At 41.4% G+C, this 24,768-nt stretch overlaps 4 protein-coding genes and 1 non-coding gene across 8 annotated transcripts in view; 3 read left to right on the top strand and 2 right to left on the bottom strand.

The window, feature by feature from the left end:
• The window catches only part of adamtsl3 (ADAMTS-like 3), a 115,178-nt gene extending 103,467 nt beyond the window's left edge, over positions 1 to 11,711 (top strand). For 3 of the 4 annotated variants that reach the window (XM_075451102.1, XM_075451104.1, XM_075451105.1), the window contains 11 exons: positions 2,001 to 2,130; positions 4,931 to 5,141; positions 5,244 to 5,423; positions 5,543 to 5,696; positions 5,821 to 6,835; positions 6,913 to 7,040; positions 8,199 to 8,328; positions 8,488 to 8,692; positions 8,871 to 8,980; positions 9,055 to 9,275; positions 9,624 to 11,711. In XM_075451102.1, coding sequence (XP_075307217.1) covers positions 2,001 to 2,130; positions 4,931 to 5,141; positions 5,244 to 5,423; positions 5,543 to 5,696; positions 5,821 to 6,835; positions 6,913 to 7,040; positions 8,199 to 8,328; positions 8,488 to 8,692; positions 8,871 to 8,980; positions 9,055 to 9,275; positions 9,624 to 9,733 — 2,594 coding nt within the window. In that variant the 3' untranslated portion in view covers positions 9,734 to 11,711. Of the gene's footprint in view, positions 1 to 2,000; positions 2,131 to 4,930; positions 5,142 to 5,243; positions 5,424 to 5,542; positions 5,697 to 5,820; positions 6,836 to 6,912; positions 7,041 to 8,198; positions 8,329 to 8,487; positions 8,693 to 8,870; positions 8,981 to 9,054; positions 9,298 to 9,623 lie in introns of all 4 variants that reach the window. The other variant, XM_075451103.1, reaches the window with a different exon arrangement.
• An 85-nt stretch (positions 11,712 to 11,796) lies between these two features.
• LOC142368900 (NACHT, LRR and PYD domains-containing protein 12-like) lies at positions 11,797 to 17,397 on the top strand. Its single transcript, XM_075451107.1, has 6 exons — positions 11,797 to 12,296; positions 13,606 to 15,328; positions 15,549 to 15,632; positions 16,016 to 16,099; positions 16,248 to 16,325; positions 16,414 to 17,397. The coding sequence occupies exons 1-6, from the start codon at positions 11,999 to 12,001 to the stop codon at positions 16,727 to 16,729; spliced, it is 2,583 nt and encodes an 860-aa protein (XP_075307222.1). The 5' UTR covers positions 11,797 to 11,998; the 3' UTR covers positions 16,730 to 17,397.
• trnai-aau (transfer RNA isoleucine (anticodon AAU)) lies at positions 16,926 to 16,999 on the bottom strand. The gene has a single exon. It is a non-coding gene; the product is annotated as a tRNA-Ile (tRNA).
• A 139-nt stretch (positions 17,398 to 17,536) lies between the features above and the next one.
• On the top strand, positions 17,537 to 23,106 carry larp7 (La ribonucleoprotein 7, transcriptional regulator). Its single transcript, XM_075451374.1, has 13 exons — positions 17,537 to 17,650; positions 18,105 to 18,319; positions 18,415 to 18,515; positions 18,611 to 18,694; positions 18,878 to 19,042; positions 19,145 to 19,247; positions 19,347 to 19,652; positions 20,901 to 21,054; positions 21,196 to 21,317; positions 21,795 to 21,907; positions 22,072 to 22,231; positions 22,407 to 22,498; positions 22,706 to 23,106. Exons 2-13 carry the CDS (start codon positions 18,118 to 18,120, stop codon positions 22,781 to 22,783), a joined length of 1,680 nt encoding a protein of 559 aa, XP_075307489.1. The 5' UTR covers positions 17,537 to 17,650; positions 18,105 to 18,117; the 3' UTR covers positions 22,784 to 23,106.
• A 220-nt stretch (positions 23,107 to 23,326) lies between these two features.
• On the bottom strand, positions 23,327 to 24,522 carry LOC142368678 (uncharacterized). Its single transcript, XM_075450878.1, has 2 exons — positions 24,348 to 24,522; positions 23,327 to 24,259 (listed from the first exon to the last, which is right to left on the bottom strand). The coding sequence occupies exons 1-2, from the start codon at positions 24,520 to 24,522 to the stop codon at positions 23,421 to 23,423; spliced, it is 1,014 nt and encodes a 337-aa protein (XP_075306993.1). The 3' UTR covers positions 23,327 to 23,420.
• Positions 24,523 to 24,768: the final 246 nt, after the last annotated feature.

Genomic DNA, 24,768 nt, shown 5'->3' with positions numbered 1-24,768 from the left:
TGAGTTTCTTGGGCCATCTTGCATTCACTGCTCTTTTGATGTCAGCCCACAGATTTTCTAGTAATGTTTAAGTTGGGGCCAGTGAGGCCCATAGAAGAACCTTCAGCTTGCACCTCTTGAGACAGTCTACTGTGGATTTTAAGGTGTCTTTAGGATATGTACACCATCCTCTTTTTGTCTTCAGCTTTTTTTTTGGTTTGTTTTTAACAGAGGAATGTTTGCCTCCAGAATTTGCTTGTAATTATTTAAATCCAATGATTCCTTTTCCAAAAATTTAGAAGATGGCCCTGAAGCACCTCTTGCAGTTACTTATTGAAGAGGTGTCCTTTTAATGAAATTATTCACTCTTCTTTCTCTAAATGTACCTTTACTCAATGTGGCCAAAAAAAGTCCTTTCAAACTTATTAATTAAGAGAAAAATTCTAAAATTCATCTGACTTACTTGTATGCTCATTCAAAGACTTCTGCTTTTGGATTTTATGGTAAGGATGCAGGAAATATCTTTTTCTGATGGTACTTACATAAAAGGTCATATTTGTCCAGGTGCTACTGCACAATAAATATGACCTAAAGTGTTCCAGGACTCCAGAGTCTGCCAAATCCTCCTGAAGGTTTCGCCATTAAATGGGCAATTTGATTTGTCTTTTTAACAGTCCTGAGAAGAGCTCTCAGAAAGTTTAGATTTTTCAGGACTCAACTTGACCTCCATTGTTCCTGTTATCTGTCTTTCCTTATTCTCCTGGCAAACGGAAGAAATGGCTTTCTGCAAATTGTTTTCATCTTCTTCCAGCCTTCTCTTGCTTTGTGGACCTCAAATATTTTAATTTTTAGTGTGCTTGGCAGCTTTTAGAGGATCCCCTGCCCACTATTTGACTGACGTCTTTGAATTTTGCATCACCCTGGCTTTCCCAACAATTTTCTCTAACTTTCTGACCAGTAAGAAGCCATAGTCCCGGCAACCTTATTAAGGTCAGGACTGTAAGTAATTTGAGAGGTGCCCTTCAATTAGGCTGGATCTAAGAGGTGCACCAATACATGTTATTGTCCTCATAGCCCCACTGTTAGAGTGGCTAAAAATAAGAGAGGAGATTCATAGCTACTGATACTGAAATTGTCATTAAACAACTCTGGGATCTTCTCATTACAGAATAGTTTTACTGTATGAATACAGCAAATTCTGAGCTCCTTCGGTGTCTCTGAACTTGCCATATCATGAGGAATCTGAAATGTTCTCGTGTTAGCTAGTGGCCTTTAGTCAGCGGATGACTAAAGCCATGCCAGTGTTGACTTTGAGTAAGAAATACCATGGTTAATTCTGAAGGTCATGCTTCTCAGGCGCTCGCAGCAGAAGTGAATACTCTGCCAAACGCAGACAGATTTCATAAACATCCTGCCAACATGCATTGAGGCTCACTTTTATCTCCCAACTTCTACATCCAATCCTGTTTACCTGCACCGAGTGTCTTTGAGCTAAATGTCTGCACAAGTGCACATTTGTAACTGACTTTCTCCACACTGACGTAGGCTTTATCAGTGTTCATATGTGTGCGTGCACTCTCAAAAACTCAACAAACTCCCATTTGGAGATGATTACAGAGCGGTATCATATGTCACACACACACCCTGAGGCTGCGCTCCTGTGGACCATCACACCACTCTGGTGTTTGAGGTGCCTCCTTCATGGGTTTCATCTCAGCAGACAACAAGATTTACATTACTTTTGATACAACAATACATAACTCTTTATCCACAACTCAGGCAGCTGCACTGTTATAATTTTTATTGTGCATTTATAGAGAAACCTCAGTTCTGGGCTTTTCATTTCTGCCCGCTTGGAGCGCTCCAAATATATGCATCATAATTTGTTAGCGAGATATTCTTAACAAGAACAGTATGTGCATTTGAATTTATATGGGAAATCCAATAATGGGACAGAAAGCACATGCATAATATCACTCGTTCCATTGGTCATCATATGTATCTGTGCTGTCTAACTCCAGGGGTGCAAGAAGCTGTGGTCATCTGCCTGAACAAACAGACCAGAGAGGCAGCTGACCAAAGCCTGTGTGTGAGCTCCCGCCGGCCCCCGCCACTCCTCCAGGACTGCAAAACTCAGCTCTGCCCTCCCAGGTACGCCGAAACCCACATACAGACCTCTTCATCCCAATTATTATCATTTAAACTTAGTTTAAAATGGTTTGTGCATGAACATTAAAATGAACCGTGATGGATGCAGTAAAAACGAGGAGGAAACTAGTTTTTTGGGAAAGTTTTTGGCTGCATTTGGGAAGAAAATATTAATTAAAAACTTGATTAAAACCAGGCTGTTCTCTTTCGTAGTCTGCCAACAGTGTATCCATAGATGTTTATGTACCATTTTGTAGATCTTTGATGCATTCCCAGTTCATACACATGCAACTAGTTAAATCTCAAACTATCCAAAAAAACACCATCTGGATCAGTTAATGTCTACTAATAGTTTGTTATGTGCAAAAGTGTCCAGCACAGACCAAACCATTTGAGCCAATTAATTCCCAATTAAGGTCACTTGAGTCCAAGTAATACTCAAGAAGAATAATTAAGATGGATGGTTGTATCATTGAGAAGAGGAAACTGAGGCCTGTGGAATGTGGTGAGAATCTGATTCACCAGGATCAGTGTCAGTGGTTAGCTACATACCTGCAATGCTCAGATTTAAAAATTATCCTTGGAAGAATTTTTTCTAGATTTTTTTATCACTTGAGCTGATGTAGAAATGTGGTGTTCGTTTCAAGGAAGCTGCTAATATTGAATAGCCCCATTTGGCTTCTTTTTTTGTTTTTTTTTAGAACTATAAGCAACCTTTAGTTGCTTTAGGCACATAATGTCAACAGATTTTCCGTTATAAGTGAAGCTAGTTAACAAAGTAATATTGGTTACTAAAATCACGGAGCCAAGCATGTCTTTAGCGACTAAAATTACAGGCAATCTGCCTTTTAGTATCTTGCATAGAATGGCATGTCCTGGACAAAAGTGGTGCTCAGGGGATGTTTTTTTTTTTATTTGAGATTATCAGAAGGTTTAGAAATCAGTTGTTGCTGCTGCAGTTTTGTTTTTTTTCATCCCTCTCTACCACTTTTTGAGATCTGTAGTACTCAGTTGCCCTTGAACTACATTATTACCATATGAGACCGCAAACAGCAAATAGCCCAAGAGCTCACATTAGCCCTCGCACCAAACCAAGCTCAGGTTATCATACACCAAACTGAAGGGTCAAGAATACTTGACTAGCAGTTTTATTCTCAAACACTTACAAATTCCTAGTCTACTGTTTGGGCACAGCCAGTCGGCAGTGATCTATCTTTTAGTCACCGTTTTGTCATGATACATGCGTTTAACTGGCCCATTTTGTTAAAACACTGCAGTACAGAATGTCATCAAAATTCACATTGTGACTTCTCTGTTGCTTATACCGCAAATTTCTGCAAACCCTTTAATTTTGCTGGCAAATTTTGGGGTCCTTAAATCCTGGGCTTCTCTGTCGGCCCATTTCCCTTTACTTTCAGCACCTGATATCCAGAACTGTTGATTATACCGGCCCCTTTTCACCAAAGTATAAAACATTTAAAAAAGACCAGGTAGAGCACTATTAGCTCAGGTATTTATTAGTGATCTAGATAACTGCTGACAAGAATTTGCCACAACGAGCAAAACAAAAAGCAATAGCGAATTAGTTTTATATTTCTTGAACTTGAAGTTGAAGAAAGATGGAGAGGCTGGATATTTCTGCTCAGAGCTGGTAGGATGACATAGAAGTTCCCTCGGAATATGAACTGCTCACTGAGTTGAGTCACTATTTTCTCAAACAAGATTTAAAAAAATAACTGACACCCAAATATATGCTCTCAAGTAAAAACATTTTTTTTTCTTATCTCCCCTTAAACCTACACTGTGAACATTTTGTCAAAACTTGGTTTTTCTCAAATCCATTTGTATTTCCAATAGACATCAGTTTGAAGTGCAGTGTGAGCACTGTTGGAATAAAAAAAAAAGAAGTAATTTTAATTAAACTGATTGATTAAAAGATTCAACTGAAAAACAGTGTTCTTAAACATAGTCCGAAATATGGCTAAACAGTGAGTGGTTTTGATGGCAGACCACACGTTTCAGGTTAACACCGCGCACATTGTCAATGCTCCACCACTCACACTCTTGTCCGAAAATCCGGAGGCTTGCAGGCTGGCCATGCCTGTTTTTCCAGGCCTTGAGTCTTGTTTTTACGCACAACAAACGCTGCATTGGGCTTGTTTCCTTTGGCCCTTTGCTCCCTCCCCAAGGCCTCCTCACTCTCCCATATTAAGCTACGCTTTTTGGATAGTGTTCCCTCTGAAGGGGAACAACCATTGGATTAAGTTTGCACTGGTCCATGAACAGCCTTCATTCCCAATTCACCCTAGCCCCAGGACTCCTTGAACAAATGTGAATAGTTTTGAAATATCACTTAATCTGTCAAACCAAAAGTAAAGTTGCAGCAGCCTTGGTCAGAAGCCAAAGGTTTAGAGCCATATCAAATGCTTGGACACAGGCCTGAGATTGGAATAGGAATTCAAAGTTAACTTTGATGCAGGATTGATGACCAAGTTTAAAATAATGTTGGGCAACAACATAATACTGGTCCACATATGTCACCAGAAAAATTCAATTGAAGAAGGTATTGCATAGGGAGGTCTCACACATCATTGATCTCAGTAGAAAATTAGAAACATTTTGCCTTTTCACTTATGTTTACTTTCATGAATAAAATGAAAAAAAAAAAATCAAGTCAAGCACTTTGACTGACTGATTTGAAATTAAGCTACATAGTATGGGGTATATATGTTCCATGTACATGATATACTGTAGATCTGCCTCAGGATATTGGAACAGGCTTTGATGACAATATTTTTTACAGGTGGGAAACAGGGGAGTGGAGTTCATGCTCAGCAACCTGTGGGGTTGGCCTGATGACACGCACAGTGGCGTGCACTCATCGGCCTTCTCGTGACAGCAACCACACTGCGGTTCTTAGGGATGAAGACTGTCAGAACCCCAAGCCCAGTCCTATCCAAGCCTGTAACCGCTTTGACTGCCCTCCTATGTGGGACACACATGACTGGGAACAGGTAAAGAATCTCATATCGGATGTTCACTATCGTAAATGTCTGACCCCGCAGTGAAAACAGAGCATTTAGTACACACACCTCTTGGCAACTTTGTCTTTGCAGTGCTCCCAGAGCTGTGGTGGTGGAGTTCAGAGGAGACGTGTGTTATGCAAACAGCGGTTGTCAGATGGCAGCATCCTGGAGCTGCCTGACACCTTTTGCCCCTCCAAAAGCCCTGCAAACCAGCAGCCATGTGGCAAGCAGGCCTGCCCACCTCAGTGGGTCACAACTGACTGGTCCCAGGTAGCCTGCCTCTCTACCAGAAGTTACCCTTCTGATTTTAAGTTGCTTAAGTCATCTAAAAATAATACTCTACAAGCTTTCCTCATTTTTATGCCATCCACATTGATTTATGTTTCCAGTGTTCAGTGTCCTGTGGAAATGGCATTCAGACTCTGCAAGCTGTCTGCAAAAAGCAGGGAGAGAATGGACAATACTGGACTATAAACCCCAAGAACTGTTCCATGGTGGCACAGCCCATCAGAATCCGGCCATGCTTTCCCAGGCACTGTGAAAGTAAGGGACTACTATAGACAACTGCTAATGAAAGACATATTTAGTACTAAGCAAGCATAAGCAGCTAAGATGTGTTTATATACTGTAAAGCTCTTTTAAATTACTAATGTATCTACTAATTCAGTTGCAGACTCGCTGAAGCCTGATCCCACCATATTGGCCCAGAGGAAGGTTTACATCCAGTGGAGGAAGGGCAAAAAGGTACATTTAGTTGTTGGAGGGTACGCCTACCTTTTACCCTGGACAACTGTTGTCCTTCGCTGCCCAACCCGCCGCTTCCGCAAAGGACACATTCAATGGCTTAAGGAAGGGAAGCCCCTGGTAAACCTCCCCCACCTCTCCATAAAATCACAGGGGTATGTGAAGATTCAGCAGCTTCATTCATCTGATGCTGGGATTTACACATGCATCGCTGGCCAAGCACAAGAACATTTCGTCCTACAGATCATTGGCAGCAAGCAAAAGCTCTCTGTTCCAGAGTCATGGCTGCTTGAAAGTGGACAAAATAAGGCTCGACGGCCAGATGTTGCGTCAACTGTTGGAAGATTCCAGGAGCAAGCCATCTCCCTCAACAAATATGACAATCTTGTAGAGCATTTACTTGAACTTAAAGGCTCTGTCCACATTGAAAAATACCTTTCGGACAAACCTCTCTCAAGTGAAAAGAACGGGTCAACTCTGGAGGATGAGAGGGCGGGTGAAGAACTTTCCATCCCAGTCCTGCTCATTGCTGATAGCCACAGGCTTGATGAGATCATGCACAACCTCTCTGAAGGCCTGGAAGCACCACGAGGAGAACAACTCATTGCTCATTTGCTCAGTGAGCTCACCATGACAGAAGGTGAAACCAATGAGTCTACCCTTCATCCTCCGGAAAGCGCGGAATCTTCCACACAAGGACCACTCCTTTATAAGCCGAACATCAAAAGCCACACATCCAGAGGTAGAAACCCAATGATAATTCAGCGGCCTAAAAAGGTTGGTGTGGTCCCACAATCTCAAATGATTGTTTATGTGGGAGGGCCAGTTTTGCTTCAGAAACCAGTTGCTACCTTGGAGTTGAGGTGTGAGGCTCTGGGTGACCCTCGACCATCCCTAACATGGACAAAGAACGGAAAGCAGTTGCACTTCAGTAGAAGGTAAGAACTGTTCTTTGCATGGACTTTTGATGCAAATGGCATAGCTGACTGTTATTATTTTGTCTTTGCGCTGGTAGAGTAGGCCTGTTGCCTACCGGCTCACTGAGGATCCAGTCTCCAGGGAAAGGAGATGAGGGTTTGTACACGTGTACTGCCAGAAATCGTCTTGGAAGCACATCTCTTTCGTCTTGGCTGCACATTACAGGTAAAGTCTATACAGCTGAAATGTTTCAGTATTAAAAAGTGAGGAAATGGCAATGTGGATGTGTAAATGCTGTTTCCAATTAAGGTTATACACTTTGGAAAATTTACTTAATTGCTGCCTTGAAAGAAGTAGATGAAAAGATAGATGCCATTATTATATCTGGTTTTAATATAGCTTCCACCAGAAGATGGTTAGCTTAGCATTACCAAAATCTCTAAATAGTTACTTTGTGAGTGATTAACTTCAGGGGGGTTTGCAATAAATAGATACTGAAAACATCACTTTGATTCAGCTGAAAGCAGAAAAATGGTGAAATCAGTACTGACCTGATGTCAAGTCAAGTTTGTCTTAATCTAGTTTCATGTAGTCCAGTTTACAGTAATTTGTGTTGTTCTTTTGTGGTTCAGGCTCAGAGATTCTGGGAAAGCATTCTTCCAGCTGAGAAACACACAGGCAAAAGAGTAACCACAGGCGGACAGATTCAGTTAGCTTTTACTTGCACTGGTGGCGCATCTGGCTGCATCAGAGATGGGGAATGTCCGGTGCACGTCACAACTCAGGCCATCTCTGAGCTGCGCTGCCCTTCATCTCCTCCGAGCATGATCAGTCACAAAATTGCTGCATTCTCATCAAAGCACCGCCAATGTGGATTTCCTGATTTCACTGAACTTTTTTTTGCCCATGCGGCAACAATTAGAGGTTCCAGGCAATGTTTCAAAGGAGATTAACTCGATGAACCCCATTCAGCTAATCTAAATGGAATGGATAAAGAGACTTAAAAGTGCTTAAAAATGGTCCTGTTGTGTTTTTCTTATATTTTAATTCAAAATTAGTTAAAGGCAATTTAATGGCTGTGCTCTTGAACGCTTTATAGGTAGAGTTGGAGAAAAAGGAATGAAAGAAAGTATATAAGGAAATTAACTTTGAGGCTATCACTTACAGAGATACAAGCCAGAGAAATGTTTCACACTGTTGAAGTGACAAAAATGAGTTAATAATTAATTTTTTTATTTCAATTTTGTTGAACTGAGGATTGCAGCTCTTAAAAAGAAACGAACTGTCACTGAACTGTATGGAAATACCAACTTTTGAGGTTTTGTTCTTCTTTTAAATCCCAATAAATAACGATCTAAAACCTCAGATCTCTCTGGTTTATAGTATTTTCAGGTGGTAAAGGAAGAAGCTGTATCCACAGTGACAGTAAGGGAGGAACTGGCCTTTTTTGCCCTGTGAGGAGTAACAGCAGCCAGTCTGCCCAGCTGTGCCGAGGACAAGCCTGCCCCCTCAGGTCAGTTGCTGCTAGTGCATGTTTGTGCTGTTCGAAACAATATGTTACATACATATATATATACACATACTACATGTGCATTAATATTTGGACCAAACTGAAAAGGCACACTCATAGAATTTCAAAATTGAAAATGAACTTTTCTTCTGGTTGGTTTAGGTGGCAGGTGGATGCTTGGTCACCCTGCTCAGCCACTTGTGGAGGTGGATCTCAGTCGAGAAATGTCCGCTGCATGAAGGGTTCTGAGGGCAGTTTAAAGGAGGTAGAGAGCAGGCAGTGCCTTGGAGCAGGGAGGAGACCCTCTAATACCAGGCTATGCAACATTCTGCCCTGTGGCAGATGGGTCACAACCTCCTGGGGGCTGGTGAGTCCACTTGTTCCTGAGCAGAAACTCCACAAGCTTTAGTTTTAGGTGTAGTTTAGATTTAAAAACAAAGAAATGTAGTTAGGGTAGGTCGGCTTTAAAAAAAAGTGTGTGAAATAGCAGAAAAATACTTTCACACTGAAAGATGAACTTAATTGTAATCTTGCTGAAATTCCAGTGTCATGGCCAGTGTGTGGGTCCCAGTTTGGCTACACGGCACCGATATGTTTACTGCCAAGACAAAAACGGTACCAAAATTCCCTCCAGAATGTGCTTCGGACTCAGGAGGTAAACATGTGTTTCCAATTATGAGTAAATATTTTCTTGAGTTGGTGATGCAAACTGAGTGGTTGCACTTTTAGGCCGAGCTCCCTGAAGAATTGCTCCACAGAGGCGTGTGCCCTGTACTGGCATGTAGGGCCGTGGACACAGTGTACTGCCACCTGCGGACGGCATGGCTTCCAGTCACGTCAGGTGACCTGCAAACACCATCGCACGGGCAAGGCCACACGAGAGCATCACTGCATGTGGAGGCCTCGACCTCCCAGCTGGCGGCGATGCAATATTTTGTCCTGCGGCAGAGGTGAGAAAAAGTTGTACTGATGGTAAGTCGGAGGCATCTAGTTAATTAATTGTGGGCCAGAAAGGGTTGTTTACTTAAAAAATGTTCTTAAAATGATACATGAACATAAAATGAATATATTGTGTAGAAAACTCAGTATAGTATAACTGCAAATTTATTTCCTGAACTTCAGCTATAGAGAGCTATTTTTAAAGTTTGAACGCTGCCGAATATTAATACAAACAGATGGTTGGTTTAGAAATAATTTAAACCTAATAATTAGATTAATGAATAATTAGATAAATACTTTTGCTGCTTTATATTTTGGATGTGTGATTTTATATCAGCTGTTTTCCTTGTGTACTCCAGCAGGAGAATGTCAAGACAGTACGAGGTACTGTGAGAAGGTTCGACAGCTGGAGCTCTGCCCGCTGCCCCAGTTTAAGAGCCGCTGCTGCCATTCCTGCCGAAACACCTGAGGGGAAGGTGCGAAACAAGGCGTGTGGAAAACCTGGATAGGTCGGGGAAGGTGCCAGCAGAGACTTGAAACCTCTTAGCCCCATCCTAACACCCAGCACTGTCCTCAGTGATCAGTCTGGGATGGGGATAGCTGAGTGTGGAGGAATGTTTGGTTTTGTCATACCCAAAGTGGTTGTGATTTTCTCTCCTTAAGGATGTGTGGGTTTGAATTTGAAAGGATTGTTACAAAAGGAAAGACTTGTCTGCTAATGAAGCCTTCAGTTTCGCTTCTTTTTTATTTAGACCAGAAGTTTACTCAGTTTTTACTTGCCAAATTGTGTAAATTTGAGGTAAATTTCCACTGTAAGCACTAGAAACTTGTGGTGACCATATACTTTCTGAAATGGAAACTTAGGGCACAAATGCATCGATGAATGACTTTCCCACATGAATAGAATCTGGTGTAATTTGGGGGGTTTTTCAACAATAAACAACAGAACTGCAACACCATGTTCAGAGACAGCACCAGCACAACAAAGGGGTATGATAAGGAAATTCCCCATTAAATATTAAATACAAACTCCATGATGATTAACAGACATTTTTGACCTCATACCGTAGATTTCTGGGTAAACCCATGAGCTTGTGATAACCACTGGATAGTTGTTTGTTTTTCTTTATTGCAATGGTCACTAAACAATGTTGTTGGATAGATTTGACGGGGAAACTCAGCACAAGAAAAACAACATGAGGTCGCTAATAATCAGGAAGTCGCTAAAAGCCTAATATTTGATCATTTTGATGTCAGCCACGAGGGCAATGAATCACGGGCCGTGCTATCATTTAAGGTGATGTGTTGAGGGCAGGATCGCAGGTGTTTTAACCACCAGTTGTTGGCGGAATAGAAAGTAGGACAATATAAAGAACTTGCATGCATTGGTTGCACTAAAGGAGGTGACTGAAGCAAATAATGTTTTAGAAAAGAAAAAAAAAAAACTTACGTTGCACTCGGAACTCATCAAAGTCTTTGTTAAGAACATGGCTTGCAGAGTTGTTTTTCTTTTTTTGATTTAGTTTCTAAAGTTACATTGTGTAGATATTTCTGTTTTGTGACATTTCTTTAAAAGTTTTCGTCAAAATGTCCTTTTAACCACTTTTGTGACATTACAGCATGTTTAAGCGTGAGACGAGCGTAGTTGTTCCGCACTGACTTAATGCAGCCCAGTTTCATCCTGCCCACAATATTTCATTTCTTAAATCTTTAACATTTTAGCAAAAAGAAAATAAACTATACTTACCTTAGTTCGCTGTTTTATAACTTTTCCTTCTTCAGCGTACCTGATGTACACGTGACATTACCGTCACCTTCACATCCAAATAGCACCATAAGGAACCTTGTAAAGCTTATTAATAATTTACCATGCTTACATGTGCCAGATAAGCAGGGTTTGCACTTCTGACTTTATGATGTCCTGATTATGTAAAGTTTCATCCTCTACAGTAGCTTAGCAGGAGACAACTGGGTCTTTCATTGAGTTGTGGATATTTCATATCACAGGAGGAAAATATCGTTAACATACTTATGCTTTTAAGTTATGTAGATATTTGATTTGTCATTTTTACTATTTATTTTCATGAGTTTTCTTGTGCATAGTTGTGTAAATAATTTCTGGGGTGGGGTTTTATACTTTTAATTACCCTGCAGCTAGTAGTATTTGATGTGCATGTAGGGGGAACCATCTGCTGGTGACTTTATGTGTTGCTCTCTGCTCATGCCTGGTTTGTTGGAAAGAAAAAAACAACAACAAAACAACTAAATACATTCCTTTTCATAAACTGCGTGTTGTGTTTTTGTTTTTTGAATAAAAGATATGCCAGAATTAACAAGTCAAAGTGCTTCAATTTATCAGATTATTAAAAGAATGCTGGAATTCTATTTAAAGACCCTTGCCAAGCTTACATTGAGCATTTAGGCAATGATGTGGCCCACAAAACAGCCCTGGGTAGTTGCACAACAAACCTGCCAAACAAGACTTTCAACACTGGTAATACTCTTTTTGGTGAAATACAATAGCACTTCCCCTTTCTGTGTGTAAACTAATTCAGAGTTCAGTCTATGTTTCTCTTCTTTGGGAGAAGTGACATGCTTTCAGCGGATCCTCCTACCGTACGAGGAAACTTCACTCGACAGCCACAACTCAAACTGGGACATCAGCTGATTAGAACTGTTTTTACTTGTAAAAACTTTGTTTAATTTGTGCTGTGGATCATTTCACGTACCAGTCATGGTGGAAAAGGATGTTTGTAATTCTTGCTTGACAGCAGTGAGGGTGCTGCGAGTTTCCCTTGTGGATGAACTGGAAGGACAGATTGATTCTCTGCTGGAAGTTTTAGTATTCCAGGAGGTGTTCACGCGAGACGACCGCGAGGAAGTTTTGTGTCAGCGGGGGCCACGGGCAAGAGTAAGAAAGGTGCTGGATATCCTGGAGTGCAAAGGCGAGGAGGCGGCAAAGGTTTTTCTCTATGTTAGAAGTCATCATCAGCACTCCAAAGATGAGAGCACGGGTCAGCCTAAGTCCGCAGGTATGCAGTTTCACTCGTAGACATACCGCTTTTAACTGGAAATTAGGATTGTCTTCTTCAAACAGCAAAAAAAGTTTTTGCCATTTTGTTTCACTATTTTACCACAATAGATTGTAATTCTAATCAAAATAAGGTAGATAGAATAATTCCAGCTATTTTGCAGCTTTGAAGTATTTTGACAAACACACATGTGGATATATGGATTTCTGTTCTTCTTGGATGCAAGTCTTTCATCCATGAAAGAAGCAGCATCAGATATTGACTTACCTCTCTTGAGATGCTTTGGCAGAGTGCACTTGCTGCTTATTTGTGAGTTTTTCTGCCTCCACTTCTGTCTTCAGTAAGTGAAAAAAAGAGATGTTTCCTTTGGTTGAAAAACGGTACGGTGACTGATCCATTTAGTTTTCACGATATCTATTTTTTCTCCATGATCAATCTCTGCTGTTAAACACCATCCTAATAGTTGTGCTGCATCTGACTGAGAAGAAACGATCACTCTATACCCATCCTGCTACTTCTGTCACCAGCTAAATAATCAGTAAACACCACTGATCCAATTCCATTGACAAGTATACGGACCAATGCTGTAACACTGCTGTACCATGTTTTTTTTTTTTTAATTTTAATGTATTTTTATTTTAACTTTTATTTACCCAGTAAAATAAAAAACTCTTGACATTTAAAACCTTCACCCATCTTGGCCTATCTTTTCCTGGCCAAGACAGACAGCAGCAATAACACGTGCACACAAAATAATATGTCCAAGTGATACCAAGCTAAATGGGGCAGTTTTCATTTGTTTTTTTCAAAGAATTTCCAAGTGATTCATTGAGCCACTCATAAAATTCTGCCCTCGCTTTGATGATAAGAACCTTGTTCTCTTACATTGCCACCTCTTTGGACCATATACTAAGAGTCCTGATGAATAATAATGTCAATTCGACAAATAAAGCTCCAGAGCTTTTATGTCCTTAATTTGTCAGAAAACAATGAGGAAACCAAAATTAAACAGCGTTTAAGTGTCGGCCTGAGGATAAAAAAGGACCATGTAAAAATAGTCTGCAAATCCTTCACAGGTGCTGCATTCTTTTTGGTTGAACCCAGAGCCGGAACTGAAAGTCTCAACTTAAATCAAACCAAATCATCTGTTGAGGTGTACAAAAGCAATGTGGAAGACTGCGTCACTCAGTGTATGAACTATGCAAAGCTTTTTCTTTTAGCATTTTCAAAGGACCATCTTTGTATGTTAAAACCTCTGAACAGGAAAATAATGTCACTGAAAAATGACACAATGCCTTTTCGTCTGCAGAGTACAAGAAAGTCCAACAAAAGCACAAAGATGTTCTCAGACGCAGAAGTGAGAGTATGCTCTCCTACAACAGTCGACATGGAGAGAAAATCCTTTTTTCTGAACATTATGTCAACCTCCTGCTAGCTGATGGTCACCAGGGCTTAGAGAATAAAAGACATGAGGTACTCACCTTTGGACAAAAGCGACTATCTTTGCAGCAGAAGTCGGTGGTGCAAAGGAAAATCACACCAGCTGAGCTGTTTTCAAGGTCAAATGGAATCCGTCCAGTCAAGAAGGTTCTAGTGACCGGGGTGGCAGGAATTGGGAAAACTGTCCTAGTGCAGAAAATGCTCTTTGATTTTGGAGGTAACAAAAACTACCTTGCATTTGACTTTATGATTCACATGAGCTTCAGAGACCTGAATCTGATTGATAAACCCACAAACTTCCGGGAGTTGGTTCTACGTAAAAACAGACACCTTGCCAAGGAACTGGACAACATCTTCGCTAATGATGACAAACTGCTGATTATCCTGGACGGCTTTGATGAGTGCAGACACTACAGGAGCTACGATGGCGACATATTTGTGACCGAGCCCGATGAAGATGCTGAGGTGAAGGAGGTTTTAGGGAGTTTGTTGCAGGGTGAACTACTACCAAACGCTTCTGTCATGCTCACAAGTCGCCCTGCAGCTATTAACCACATCCCTGTGGGCTGCATCGACCGCTTTGTACTCATTGCTGGATTCTCTTTAGCTGAAGTTCAAGATTTCTTCTTACGATATTTCCAAGACACTGCGCTTGCTGACTGCATGTTCACAACAGTATCAGCAAATGAACTGATGTTGACACTGTGTTACATACCCGCATTTTGCTACATTGTATGCTGCATCCTAAAAGAGAGCAAAGATCTTTGTGGAGTAAGCCCCAAGACCATGACGGACATTTATCTGCAGTACCTGGTGGCCTTGCTTCGCTCTCACACGCAAGCAAGAGCTGAAACATGTCTTCAAGACCAAAGAACGGGAACCATCCAGCAGCTGTCTGATACTATAGTGAAGCTGGGTCGACTTGCCTTCCAAAAGCTCATGGAGCATCAGACACTATTCTACAGCAGTGACCAAGATGTTGCAGTGTTAGAAGGATCCAGCATCCTTAGTACCTTCCTTGACAAGACAGTTGCACAGGAGCCCGGCTGCACCGAGGAGGTTTTCTCCTTTGCTCATCTTACTGTTCAAGAGTTCTTTGCTGCGCTTTACTGCGCAGTGACAGACCATCCTCTACCTGATGCGATTCAGAGCAAAGCAAGCACTGAAGAGGGGACAAATGATGGACACTTCGACCTGTTCAGCCGCTTCCTGTCTGGAATACTCTCTGACCGGAATGCTAGTTTTCTCTCAAGGCAGGTGGGGCTTTGTTGCCAGAAGGAAAAAGTGGACACCTATCGCCAGAAAATCACCACAGATCTTACAATGCTCTGTGAGAATGGAGGCCATATTCTAAACTGCTTGCACTGCCTGTTTGAGCAGCAGGACCCCTCATTAGCGCTCGGAGTGAAACCGAAGGCACTTCGGGTTAACGTCAGCGATGAAACGCTCTCTCAAATGGATTATAATGCCATCAAGTATTTCCTAAACCTTACAAAAGGGGATATATCTGAGCTGGATCTTACAGGTACTGGAGTAAGCTGTGACACACTAAAAGATATTCAACCACTTCTGCTTAGATGTAACAGACTTTGGTGAGTTCCCTGTGAAATTGAAGAGTTTTAATTATCAGCATCTATTTAATTTCTTTCTTTCGGCTCTGAGTTATTCTTGTATACCATTGTCACCCTTTACAGCGGATAATAAAACATGCATAAAATTCAGCAGGCTTTTGATGCTTTTGTAGGGGTCAAAATTGTGGGGAAAAAAAAATGTAATGTGGTTTATACAGTAAGTCACACTTTCATATTTCAGGCTTGGAGAAAACAACTTGGATATGGATGCAGTTCAGGTCATTGCAGATGTGCTGAAGGTCTCAGAGAGTATCACTCATCTTGGGTAAGATATCTTGAAAGTTTAGACATGCCACCAATTAGATTAAGTAGGTGTTTAAAAAATATTTACCTTTTTATATTTCAAAATGTAAATAATGTCATTGTATTGATAATACACAGTTTTTAAAAATGAAGTTAAAATGCATCATGGATGGAATTCAGTTTCCAAAAGAAGAACTGACAGCTACATATCTTTGTAAGATTTTCCATCGATATCTTTATAATATTATCGTGAATACTTTTAGCCATGGTAATCGCGCAGTAAAAGTCAGACATTTTGGCAGCCCATTGTAAGCAGTTACAAGGACAAGAATTTTCTAATGGAGAGAATGCATTGTCAGACGACGTCACCCACACAATGTGTCACTTTTTCTGTTCCATATCTAGACTTGGATGGTCAAACATTGGCGATGATGAACTACAGGCTCTAACTGGAGCCATACGAGTGAAGAAAAGGCTTCAAGAATTGTGGTAAGAAACTTGTGAGTGTGACACAGCATGCCTTCTAATAGATTTTGGGGAAATGAAAGTTGTTTGCCTGAGTGTGTAATAGTTTACAGTTGATGATAAAATGGTTTCTTTCACCACCAGTCATTTCATCAAATATGTGCTCTCACAGGATGGAGGGGAACAGAGTAAGCTACAGAGGTCTGTTGTCACTCAGTAACTTGACCCCAGATCCTTTGACAAGGGTTGTGTAAGTAAATGGCTTTTATAAGCAAAATAACATCCTGTTTAGTTTACCAATTTATTCTAAAGCATCTATGTATTTCCTCTCCCTGCAGAGCCATATGGAACTTGTATGACACAGAGCAAGAGTCTGTGTGCTCACAAGAAACCATAACAGTTAATTTCACGGATGACGCTATGTGGGAAGCATGGGGGGAATGGGTCTTTAAACGGTGTGAGGTCAGCAGCAACGAGAAGCTTGTTATGGTTCTCCACAAAGTTTGCAACATATCAATCCACTGCTTAGAAGCCCAGTGGGCAAAGACCTTCTACAGTAATCTATCACAGCTCATCAAGAGCAGGATTGAGTACTGCACCGAAGATGACATGTGCAAGAAACTCAAAAACTTTCACAGCAGTTTGAACCCATGAAGAAGACCACATCAAATAGACCTCCGGCATCTTTAATTCTTTTTAATAATTTTCCATTTGGGACTGATAAAGTCGAATAAAGTTTTTTTTTCCCCATTCATTTTACAGACTTGTTTTATCTCTTGAACTATATGTTGTTAGTTGTTGGTAATCCGACGCATGCAATGTACAGTTGCTCATGTGTGAAAAGAAACTGTGGCCCGTACGGGGATCGAACCCGCGACCTTGGCGTTATTAGCACCACGCTCTAACCAACTGAGCTAACCGGCCCCATGTCAGGAATCGAAAAGCAAATTAAATCAATCCGTACAACGGATTGTTAAATTCTGCACAATGATGTCTTGATCTGAATCAGGTGTGTTGAAGCGGGGCAACATCTCAAACCGGCAGGACAGCGGCCCTCGAGGACCAACTTTGGACATCCCTGCTCTAATAGTTCTCATCTCCTCCTCCCGTTTGTATTTCAACGGAGAGCTGAAACTTTCTATTTATTCGGATGCTTTATGGAAAAGTATTTAGACGTTGACGTGTTTTCTATTTTATTTTTTAAATGTCATTGCAGTTACTTTGTGATGGAGATTGTTGCTATGTGTGTTTACATGATGTGTGCGTATGTTCTTTTTTTCCTTTTTTTCTTTGTAATTTTTACAATCTGACTGTATTTAGATGGCGCAGTTTTTAAATTGTCAATAAAAAAACGTGGAAACAGTCAGACGGTGTGTTTGCTTTTTTTTTTTTTTTTTCTTTGGAATAACTTACCGGAAGTTGAAAAAATGAACTGCTCATTCTTATGACGAGTTCACTGTGCGACGTACTAATCGAGCTTTTGCCATTTGCGGGTTGTTAGCCAACAAGCTGCGGTCTGATGTTGCTTTCATGACTTTACAATCAGACTGGCTTATTTTAAAATCATCAAGTAGGGTGAGTTCTATAAGATAATGTGTTCCCTGAATATTTAATGAAGATTTCACGAGTTTTGAGAGGCAGACATGGCTTGAGCATTTTGAAACTAACGACCCGCGAACTCTCATTTCCAAATGTAGATAGTAAAAGCTAAGCAGCGGAGAATTCTTTCATTAATCAGTTACGAGCTGTTGAACCTGACGCCACCTGCTTTTTATTTTTTATTTTATTTTTTTGTTTAGTTTAGTTTTTGCCTTTTTACCAGTTGGTATTATGAATTTGCTAACAGTACAATAAAGGGGCGTGTTCACCATTGATTCTTGTGTCGCTATACTTTGGTGAAGAATACTCTATCATACAGATGTACTTCCTGTGAAATAAAACAATATCTGTACAGACATAGAAAAAAACAGAGAGATTGGAGCTTACTGTACTTTTCACTGCCGTTTTTGATGAAGTCTTTGTGTTGCAGCCCTGTCGTCGGGATGATTAACACTGAGAAGGGACCTGGCAATGCAGGAGCTGCAGAACCCAGTGACAGGAAAAAGGAGATGGAAAAAAAGAAGAGGTCCCGCGTCAAACAGCTGCTCGGAGATGTAAAGAAACAAGTGGAGTTCTGGTTCGGAGATGTCAACCTTCACAAGGATCGCTTTCTGAAAAAGCTCATTGATGAATCTGATGATGGATGTAAGGGGCTTGTGTCAGTACCTCAGATGCAGGTGTTGGGTTGAGGACACCGTATTTTGTTCTTAACATCGTGCTCCGTGTTTCCTTTGTTGCAGATGTTGATATATCTGTGTTGACGAGCTTCAGCCGCATGCAGAAACTGACAACTGACACCAAACTGATTGCCAGAGCACTGAAAAATTCATCTTTAGTCGAGGTAAGGACAACTTTTAATTTCATAACCATACGTTGTTGCTTGATTTGGGAGCTCATAACCTGAGCTCGTTCATACTGCATCTCTTCATGTTTTAGATTAACCTCGAGGGAACTAAAATAAGACGCCAACTTCCAATAGGAGATCCACCAAAGAACGTTGACAGCTGCACAGTCTATGTGGTATGAAAACAAACCAAAAAAAAAAGCTGTTGCTTTGGTTTTAAATGGTTGCTATTCACAAGATTATGTTGCCCAGAAACCATCTCCGTTGGTTTAAATTGGATCTTTTCTTTTCCTTATGACATTTGAATTTCCATTGCATCTTTATCTTAAATTTGCTTTCAATTTTTTTTCACTTTTAAGGAACTTTTGCCCAAGGATGTGACACATGGCTGGATAGAAAGAGTCTTCTCGAAATGTGGGAATGTGGTGTATGTGAGCATTCCCAGATACAAGGCCTCTTGTGACTCCAAGGGGTTTGCCTTTGTCGAGTTTGAGAAAGAGGAGCAAGCGCACAAAGCCATAGAGGTGATTCTAATATGGAATACTGTATGTTATAAATAATTTCAATCTGTAGCTTTATTTTTTGGCATTAAGAAACCTCATGGTGAATTTTAACATTTGAAACAGATGCTTAACAACCCTCCCGAAGACGCTCCCAGGAAACCAGGGATTTTCCCAAAGACATTGAATAAGAAACGCATTCCTTTTCAGGCTGACAATCCAGCATCAGGTAGGTTAAAATTTCAAAATTAAGCTGGCGTTAAATCAGCTTAAAGGCTGTTGGCAGAAGATTTTATCGTCCCCTTTTCTGGCCTCTGACATGCTGCAGGTGAAGAAGAGAAGAAGAAACGTAAGAAGAAGAAAAAGAAAGATGTTGCCGCTTTACAGGCCCCTGCAGAAGAAGTCAAAGAGCTGGCGATGGAAGCGGAGCCATCTGAGCAGAAGAGAAAGCACTCGGAAGCAGAGGGCTTTGATCCAGAGGTCACCAGCACTGAGAAGACGCCGGGCAGAGTGTCGGAGAAGAAACGACGACGGTCACAGGCGGCAGAGGGATCAGATAGCGATGTACCGTCGAAGATTAGAAAAACCAGTGAGTGTGAATCTGGAGACAAGGAGAAAGATGGAGCGCAGTGCAGTAAGTACTCGCAGTCTACCTGGTTCATCATCTACAAATGGTTATAAATGACAAGAAATGTGCACAATATCAGGGAACATCCTTTCACTTCCACAATGTTTCTCAGTCGCAGACCTAAATATTAAAAAAAAGACAGAAGGAGAGCATATGCACTACCAGCCAACAAGTAAATGAGCAGGTGTGTCTTAAGCTTTTGATCAGTGCTGTGGTTGTTTATAGTTACTGAGCAGTCAAGTTCCCAAACTTCTCCAAGAATATAGTAATATACTGTATACCTTCCGTTCACACAGTCTGTGAGTTTTATGATCCGTTTGTGATCAGGTTTCTGAAGCAGGAATCACAACAAGGTAAATTGTCTTCACATGTCTCATGTTTGAGAAGGGCCCAAAAGTTCTAAATAGGATTAAAGTCGCTCCATGAAGGGGGCCAAATGTCATCTTCCAGGTCTCTGTTGTCAGATTAGCAGTGCAGTGCGGAGCTGCTGGTGAGGGAGCTTTGATCCTGCTTGGACTTCCTTCTGTACATCGTCTTAAAGGAATTGTTTTTTTCCAAAAACTGGCTGCAAGTTTTCAGTTTTATTTTCAGTTCGTCTTCAGTCTGAAAATGCCTAACTAGCTTCTTCTTCATGGTACCACTCCTCCATCCTGCTGGTGCCTGACTTTAGGCGGTACGCTGTGTTTGTTTGTGATCCGGCCGCAGCCTCGTCCATCTGTTCCATCAAAAGACATTCCCTTTATCTGTATATAAGCTTCAACTTGGGAATCTTATTGAATGTCACATTTCAGCCTTCTTTACCTTGGCTGTGTCACTCAGCACTGAAACCTGGTGATGCCGGACTGAAATATGGTGACACTGAAAAGAAATGTGCTCCTGGTAGCTTATGGTTCAGTTTTCTTTAGTTTCTTTTTGCAGTTAATTATGAAGATTTTTTTATTCTCTGTTGACTGATTAACATTTGTCTAAATGTTTGCTCATAGGTTATTTCCTTTGTTTCATCTCTTTGAAAGCTAGTTTTCAACGTTCTTCACTCTTTTTTTCCCCCATTTTATCTGATGGAATTAAGCTTCTGCATAGTAATTATGCACACTTTCATACAGAGTGCCAATGATCATAAGCCCCAACAAAATGGTGATAATGTCTGGATACCCACTTTCCCACTAATTGTGCATGTGGTGTTAGTCGTGCATTTGTTTTTTTTATAGCCGTGAAACCAGAGGCTTGTTGTGTTAACGGCGTTATTCCCCTCAGATTCAGCTGCTAAAAGTGTGACCGAGAGAGATGACGAAAAAGGGAAAGAAAACGGCGATGATTCAACTATTAAAGCAAAGAGGAAGAGAAAAAAGAAACACAAAGAGAAATTAAAAATCGAGGAAGAAGTCATCCCACTCCGCGTCTTATCAAAGTACGATCCTACATCCCTTTTTTTGCCATGCATCATCACACATTAAATGATGGGGGGGTAGGGGAAAGCCCCTAAAGAACTAAAATAAGCACATCTCATCACACTATCGGACGATTCTCTTCCCCTTTTGTCCACATTTAGGAAGGAATGGCTTGAGCTGAAGGATGAGTACTTAACTTTGCAGAAGCACAGCATGACATCCCTGAAGAAGTGCATCAGTAAAATTGATCACAAGGAACCGGACAATACTCGGGATGGAAATGGTGAGTGAAAGGAAGCGCAACGAAATGCATGAAACCCATCAAATTTCCATTGAGCTTGGTTATCGCAGTTATTTCCACTTTCAAAGTTCCAAAAGTTACTCATTAGCAAGGTTTGTTTGTCTCTTACTGGTTGTCATGTCAATGGTAATCCCATGTGCTGAAAACATATACAATATATATATATATATATATATATATATATATATATATATATATATGAAGACCTAATGTGAAATACAGATGGTAATAATTTAAGGTCCCCATGCAGTGATGCCCCTCTGGGGATTTCATTTAATAAAGCCTTTTTTTTTCTCTTGTGGATGAGTATTTTACTTTTTTATTTGCTCTTTATATATCTTTAAGGTTGTGGGGTCTTGTAGACATTGTGGTTGAACACAATTTGAATGATTTCTATTGTTTGTTTGATGCAGAAATGTCTGTTTGTGTGTGTGTGTGTGTGTCCAACTGTTTTTCCAGTTGAGATGAGTGGCAAATGTGAAAAAGAAGCCAGCGAGGGCCCACGGTTCGTCAGTGGTGTCATCGTGAAGATTACAGACAGCAAGCCATTACCAGAGAGAAAGATCCTTAAAGTACAGTACACATCGCTGCTCTCTTATCATTCTGACTGGCAGTTCAAGTTATGAAAAGTCATAAAAAGCACACGATTCCTGTGCTATGTTACGATTAAAGGCGGATCATACAACGTTCAGTTGCTTTATTTATCCCGTGTTCCATGTTTTTTGTGTGTGTATAGGATGCCTTGTGCAAAATATCTCCAGTGGCCTACATTGACATCTTAGAAGGAGATGCCGAGGGTCACATCCGTTTTAACACCCCAGAGGAAGCGAAGGCCGTTTGTGACCTCAAAGCAGAGCTGCAGAAAGAGCACAGCTGGAAAGTCGAGATCCTGTCGGGTATGAATTTTATTTCCTTATCGGCTGAGAAACATTTTCAATCTTTTTTTTTTTTTTTTTTTTTTCCCCGTTTCTCTGGCGTCTATTGTGCTCTGTGTAGTCTGTTTTAATAATTGACGGTGGTGAAAATAATTCACCAGGACGAACCTCACCCCCGGTTTAATTCCTGTTAAAGGTGACCACGAACAGCGGTACTGGCAGAAGATCTTAGTGGACCGACAGGTCAAGCTGAACCGCCCCCGAGAAAAGAAGCGGGGCACGGAAAAGGTGAAACTGGCCTCAGATTTAAAGATATCTGTGTTAGGGATATTGCTTATAAGCTGTGGCCATGACATAGTGTTGACAAACGTAGAGAAAAAGTTTCACGTGTGATATTTACAACACAAAACTACTCGCTGGCATCCTGTGCCAGTCGCACCTCCCTCCTTTTAATCTACCCTCACATCTCATTTTTATTTCCTTGTCATACTTCAGCTCCTATCCAAAGCTGAGAAAATCATCATCGCCCGAGCCAAGGAGGCTAATAAGCACATCCGTTTCGATGCGGACTGACAGCCAGCCAGATAGACAGAAAAAGTCTACAGACTTCTACTTATCGGGAGCTGACGAGGACAGTTGGTGTCGGTGTGTACTTCCTGGAGGAGAACTGAATGAAGTAAAATAGTGTCCCTTGTGTTTTTTTCTGCACTGGAACCCCCCCCTCCATCAAGATAAAGTGGAATGCTGCTATGCTTGGTGAGGATTTTGGAATATTGTTCTTGATTGAAGACCTTTTTAAAAAGCAATCTTTTATAGATGTAAATATGACGGTTCTCCTGGCAAGACATGGACGACTCAACACCTTGTTTTTGTAATAAAATGTCATTATTTCATGATTACAGTGTTTGTCGTTGTGTATTTACAAAAAGTTAATGTGCTGAGTACTTAGAGTCTCGTTACAGAGATATTTTTGGATTATAGAGGGATAGTGTGTCCGACCTTTGGACGTGTGCTCTCATCACATTCCTAAAGGTCCAGCAGACAGGAATTACTTCAAAATAAGGTATGCTGATGAGTGTCAATAAGATGTTCACAAGTACAAAAATAGCTGCTCTAACTCACTTTCACAACCGTTTCTGGCTTTTATTGCTGCAAAGGTAGAAAGCACCTGGGCTAATGTGTGGCATGTTGTCGGTGTATTTATTGATCTTCACGAGGCTTTGACTTCTGCTAAAAACCAAGCGAGTCCTCGGTCCAAAGGGCTGGACCAGCACATACTGGCTGTGCACTGGAAGGGTGAGAACCCTCCTTTCTCTGCAGGAGGTTGATGCCTCTGCGTTTCCTTCCAGCTGCACTTGAAGACTGCATTCTCGGCCACTGTGGGGTGTAGGTTTGAAGAGGTCTGGCTTGTCTCGACGGATTTAGGTTGGGCCCCTGAAAACGTGGTTTTCATGGGCCAGTCCAGTGGGCCAGTGAGCCGCTGCGGTCGGTCCCAAGCTCTGCAGCACTCCTTCATGCTAACCGTCGCCTGCAAGGGCTCCGTGCTTCTCTCACTGGTTTGCTTAGACAACGAGGCTGAATTGGTGCCTTGACGCTGAGGTGCTAAAGAGTCTGCATGTGTTGTGGACTGAAACTTATGCTCTGCTGGCAGATTGGATTCTGTGGTTTGACCCTGGTGCTTGGTTTCAAGAGACCAGGACTTAAATTGTTCAAAGAATTCATTAGCTCTATCATGTATTTCTTGGTTCGTGGCACAAGTTTCCTTTGGCCGGGGCGACTCTACAGGCTGTCTTTTGCTGGTCTGGTGAGCGGGATTCGCCCTGCGTTGTCTGGGCTGCACCGGATGAGCGACGTAATCCGATCTGTAGGTGCTGATGCCATCAAAAGCTTTTCGTTCTTGCTTCTGTTGGGCTGACTTGGCGTTCACGGACGCATGTTTTGGCTCTGCCGTCGAAGTGTTCCCTGTGGGAGAAAATCCTAGGCTGACGTTTAAGTTGTCTTTCAGCTTAAATGGCTGGCGCCTTTCCGCTTTCCAAGCTTGGAAATCATCTGGAGAGAGAAAAGTTTGATTTCCTTCAGTCCCTTCCTGCGTCATATTTATTGTATGTGTGACAGTGATGATAGTCGAGTTGCTTACTTTGGTAGACGCTTGTGTAGTCCACCTTAAGAGGCGCGTTGGTTCCTGCAGGCTGTACATGCTGGCTTGGAGAGCTAATTTGGTGTTTAGTTGGCGGCGGTGACTGCGAGACCTTCGGTGGGTTCTTTATCCATTTTTTGGTGACGTAAAATGATCTGAAACAAACATTTGACATTTGAGTTTAGTTGGAAGTGTGTTGCTTATTTCTGGTATTTGCACAGGGATTCAAAATGTCACGTTATCCCTTAGCCTGATAAACCAGCCTAAATGGATTGGATGTCTAATTTAGTCTGGCTCCGATGAATGGATACAACGGAACATTGTTGATGAGCACAACCCGTTGTCTTTCAAACCGTGTTTGTGCCTATAGGCCAACGCTCTGACCCTCTGCCCCGCCCGCGTTGATTCAAAACACATCTCT

Source organism: Odontesthes bonariensis, chromosome 19 (assembly GCF_027942865.1).
Source record: "Odontesthes bonariensis isolate fOdoBon6 chromosome 19, fOdoBon6.hap1, whole genome shotgun sequence".
NCBI lineage: Eukaryota > Metazoa > Chordata > Actinopteri > Atheriniformes > Atherinopsidae > Odontesthes > Odontesthes bonariensis.
Note: the sequence above shows the minus strand (reverse complement) of the source record. Positions and strands in the feature narration are given on the sequence as shown.

Excerpts from the sequence above, each read along its gene's own strand:
- LOC142368900 (XM_075451107.1), top strand. The coding sequence starts at position 11,999 with ATGGTGGAAAAGGATGTTTGTAATTCTTGCTTGACAGCAGTGAGGGTG. Across the intron at positions 12,297-13,605 it reads GGGTCAGCCTAAGTCCGCAG|AGTACAAGAAAGTCCAACAA; the intron begins GTATGCAGTTTC and ends TTTCGTCTGCAG. Across the intron at positions 15,633-16,015 it reads GAGAGTATCACTCATCTTGG|ACTTGGATGGTCAAACATTG; the intron begins GTAAGATATCTT and ends TTCCATATCTAG.
- larp7 (XM_075451374.1), top strand. The coding sequence starts at position 18,118 with ATGATTAACACTGAGAAGGGACCTGGCAATGCAGGAGCTGCAGAACCC. Across the intron at positions 18,516-18,610 it reads AAAATTCATCTTTAGTCGAG|ATTAACCTCGAGGGAACTAA; the intron begins GTAAGGACAACT and ends TTCATGTTTTAG. Across the intron at positions 18,695-18,877 it reads ACAGCTGCACAGTCTATGTG|GAACTTTTGCCCAAGGATGT; the intron begins GTATGAAAACAA and ends TTCACTTTTAAG.
- LOC142368678 (XM_075450878.1), bottom strand. The coding sequence starts at position 24,522 with ATGTCAAATGTTTGTTTCAGATCATTTTACGTCACCAAAAAATGGATA. Across the intron at positions 24,260-24,347 it reads CTACACAAGCGTCTACCAAA|ATGATTTCCAAGCTTGGAAA; the intron begins GTAAGCAACTCG and ends TTCTCTCTCCAG.